At 43.5% G+C, this 4,201-nt stretch overlaps 1 protein-coding gene across 1 annotated transcript in view; it reads left to right on the top strand.

Annotated features, from left to right (window-relative positions):
* The window catches only part of LOC109928097 (mitogen-activated protein kinase kinase kinase 5-like), a 151,241-nt gene extending 148,217 nt beyond the window's left edge, over positions 1-3,024 (top strand). The window contains exon 26 of the mRNA XM_048612962.1: positions 328-3,024. Coding sequence (XP_048468919.1) covers positions 328-394 — 67 coding nt within the window. The 3' untranslated portion in view covers positions 395-3,024. The remainder of the gene's footprint in view (positions 1-327) is intronic.
* Positions 3,025-4,201: the final 1,177 nt, after the last annotated feature.

The raw sequence follows: 4,201 nt of genomic DNA, 5'->3' as shown, positions 1-4,201 counted from the left end.
AGCTCTACACCGTGTTATCTCAGGTTCATCCAGCTCTACACCGTGTTATCTCAGGTTCATCCAGCTCTACACCGTGTTATCTCAGGTTCATCCAGCTCTACACCGTGTTATCTCAAGTTCATCCAGCTCTACACCGTGTTATCTCAGATTCTCCAGCATCGGCAGTTCCTAATATCTCTCTAACAATTAGTGGTCTGCTTTGGGCCAATATGTATATGTATGTACTTATAAACAGCAATACATAAATACAGGAGAGAGGGAACACTGTGTATTTATATAGGACAGGCTCTGTCTCCATACTCACTAAAGGATGTCTTTCTGTGTTAGGGGTGGAATGCTGTGCAGACTCTGGGCTGCAATCAGTGCCCACAGGAAGACGAAAGGCAAGATATAGGCACCGGCCAACCCACTGCTCAGTTTCCGAAACGAGACTTCGCCTCAGGCCAGGGCTGGACTAAACGCCACGATAGAGACACGGGCGAAAGGCCCATCACAGCAGGGAGAGGGCTGAGGTAGATACTGCAGATTGTCTCCCACTGTTGGCAATGTTACAACTGTGGGTGCCATGTGTTTAATCTCAGAGCTGCACTGATTTCAGGTTTATTTAACCCACTGTGCAGCATCTCACAACTGGAAACATGTTGATGTTCACACTTTGTGCTGGTTCAATGACTGGGATGTGTGTGTATGATCATAACATTGTTTACATCACAAATAACCAGCACGACCCACAGGGTCTGATATTTTAGGAGAATGTGTAGAAGGCAATATATGTAATAAATGTTCTTTGTAGGTGATCCAAGTTCCTGAAAAGCACTTGGATTACAGATTGTCTCACTTCAACTCATTTACTGTGGAATAAGCAGGGCCACCTATCATAATCCCAGTGTGCACAACACTGAACACCACTCAGCATACTCTTACTAATCGAGTCTCTAAGCAAATGGTTTTAAAACTTGTGTTGTTATTGTTGACTAGGAGTCTACAAACAAGTGCTTAAAGAGGTCATCCCACTGTAGAGGATCCAGTTTTTTTTTACAAAGCTGGTTCGGAATTTTAAACAAACCATCAACACAGCTGGAATTGGAATCCTGCAAGATCTGGAGTTGAATGATCTTGTGTCATCACATTTATTACATTCCAAGTTTTTGACTGCGCCGCTGTTAATTCAGTGGAATTAACCACCAGGCCCATTTAACCTGCCTAAGACACTTAGTGAGCTCATCTATTGATTACTGTCTGCATCGTATATTTCTATAAGGACAAGAACAAGCCTATTTGCCTATAGATTCCATTCTGCCACGCTACTCAAGTGTGCTTAATCTGCACCTCGGCTCAGGTGCATTACCTGCTTTTGCTCTAAGTCCCCCCAAAACCCTAATACCTAACAGAAATCCAAGTCTCAAACTGTTCCCAATGACACTTACTATCCACAGCTCTTTGATGAAGAGAACGCTTTTGCTGCTCTCCTCCTGAATGGCTGAATTTCAATATAACGATTATCCTGCCTTGTTCTGGACTCCCTCAGTAGAGAGAGTAGATTCACTTTATCCATTCTCTCAAATCCTTTTACCATTTGAATTTTGCAATAAGACCATGTATCTTGCTTCTATTTGCAAAGGCATATGGTCCATATCTAAACAATGGGTCCTCATGTCCTAGCCACTCACTGCATTAAAAAGTTTTTCTCATGTCTGCATTTTATGTTTTGCCTATGGCCTTAAATCCACACCCATTGCTTCTTGATCATTCCGATGCAATGGGAACAGTTTCTCCCGATCTACTCTGTCCAAGCTCCTTCTGATTTTGAATAGCACTTTCAAGTCTCCTCCATGGAAAGCAGTCCCAACCGGACCAATCCAAAACTAGCAAAGCTCTTTAAGGCTTTGATGCGTAAATGCTGAGAGGTTGTTTGCCTGTCTACAGAGCATAGTACTCAGTGTCCTAACTACAGGGAAAGAAGGCTAACTGCTGAGGCCTAAAATGAGGAGAAAGTTTCTCACTCCGAGAGTTGTGAATTATTGAACTCTCTATCCAGGGGACTTCGAAGATTGTGCTGAGATCAGTAAAATTTTGGACATTGGGGAATATGGAGATACTGCTGGGCAGTGACATTCACACTGGAGTTCAACATGATCTTATTGAATGGCAGAGAAAGCTTCAGTGATCAGATAGCCAGTTCTGAAAAAGGATCAGTGGACCTGAAACATTGACTCTGCTTTGTCTCCACAGACCTGCTGAGTTTCTCCAACTGTTTTTGTGTCATATGGCCTATTCCTGCTTCTTATCCTGTCCAACCCTCTCAGAAACACACCTTGTCCAGTATTGTTATAATAGTGACACCTTCCGGCCATCAGTTTGGATTGCCCCAATCTCAGCCATGGCTCAGTGGTAGCACTCTCGCTTAAATCTAAAGGCTGGAGTTCAAACCCCACTCCAGAAACTTGTGCACAAAACCCAAGCTCCCAGTGCAGTACTGAAGGAGCACTGCACTACTGAAAGTGCCATCTTTCTGATGGGCTGTTAAACCAAAACCGTGTTGATCCTCTTGCGTGAATGTGAAAAAAATCTATTAAACTATCTTTGAGAATGCTAGGGAGTTTCCCCGCTGTCCTGGTCAATGTATGTCCTTCAAACAAAATCACTAAGTCTGTTTAATTAACTGTTTATCTCATTGCTGTTTGTGCAATCATGTTGTGAATTTCGCTGTCATCTTTCTTACACTGCAGCAGTGACTACAATTCCAAAAAAAAACTTTATTGCCTGTATATAAGTTTAGGATATCTGGTGGCTGTGAAAGACACTATAAATGCAAGATATACTTTGTTTCCATTAATGACTACTGTTCACAAAAGTGTATTGAATTGGCTTTGGAACTTCCTGGGGTTATGAAAAAATGGATGTGAAGTATTCTTCTCTGTACAAAAGAAATGCCGTTGTGACAACATTTTCTTTGTAACATGTAAAAATGCAAAATTTATCTTCTATTGAGATATTTTGTTTAATAAAAAATATTTTTCTTAACTTCTTCATTCTGGCCTTTTATTTTCCCATTGGTGTGGGAAAACAGACTATCTTCATGAGACAAGGCAATGAGGTAGGATCGAGGAGTAGGAGGTTGGATTGTGAAATCGTCGTGGGATTGGGAGGTGGGGATTGGGATGTGGGGTTGGGATTGTGAGGTTGGGGTGTGGTATTGGAAATTGGGGGATGGGGTTATGAGGTAGGGGTGTGGGAATGGGAGGTGGGGGGTGTGGGATTGGGAGGTAGGGGTGTGGGATTGGGAGGTGGGGTGTGTGGGATTGGGAGGTGAGGGAATTAGATTGTGAGGTAGGGGTGTGGGATTGGGAGGTGGGGGATGGGGTTGTGAGGTGGGGAAATGGGATTATGAGGTAGAGGTGTGGGAATGGGAGGTGGGGGGTGTGGGATTGGGAGGTGGCGGGTGGGATTGGGAGGTGGGGGAATGGGATTGTGAGCTGAGGAGGTGGGATTGTGATGAGTGGATGGTATTGTGAGGTGAGGGTGGAAATTGGGATTGTGGTTGGGTAGTAGTGGGAAGTGGAGTTAGAATTGTGACGTAGAGGTGGAGGGTAGGATTGTGATGGACTGGGATCATGATGAGCTGGGATTGTGATGGGGCAAGATTTCAATGGGGAGGGATTGTTGCCCAGGGGACTGAGATTGTGAATTACTGCTTCTTCATCAGCAGCCAGTTTTTTTGACGTATGCCTTTTCCAGGCCCAGGCTGGAGCAGTTGAATGGCGACAATCCTTACATACTGTAATAAATAGCTGGCAGCACACAGTGTGGTCACATCACCAGATTAGTAGTCACGATCTAGGTTACTGATCTGGTAGAATGAGAGTCAAATCTCATCATAATAGTTTGTGAAATTGAATTTAGATTAAAAGCGTCATCAGGAAATTGAAAAGCTGCTACCAGCAAAATGTATCCATGAAGCTGTTAGAATATTATTAAAACCCAATTGATTCAACTCCCATCCTTACCCAGTCTGGTCGACATGTGACTTCAGCCCCACAGCATCATGGTTGGCCCTTAAACTCCCTTTGATGTCACCTACCAAGTCACTGAACTGAAATATGAATGACGGTTGGGTATTGAATGCCAGCCATGCCAGTGAATGATCAAATGTTGGGAATGAATAATCTTTAAAAAACCTCATGCGGGAGAGACATCACTT

This window comes from Rhincodon typus, chromosome 27 (genome assembly GCF_021869965.1).
Source record: "Rhincodon typus isolate 14 chromosome 27, sRhiTyp1.1, whole genome shotgun sequence".
In the NCBI taxonomy this organism is placed as follows: domain Eukaryota; kingdom Metazoa; phylum Chordata; class Chondrichthyes; order Orectolobiformes; family Rhincodontidae; genus Rhincodon; species Rhincodon typus.
The sequence above is the reverse complement of the archived record's forward strand: the minus strand, read 5'-3'. Positions and strand labels throughout refer to the sequence as shown.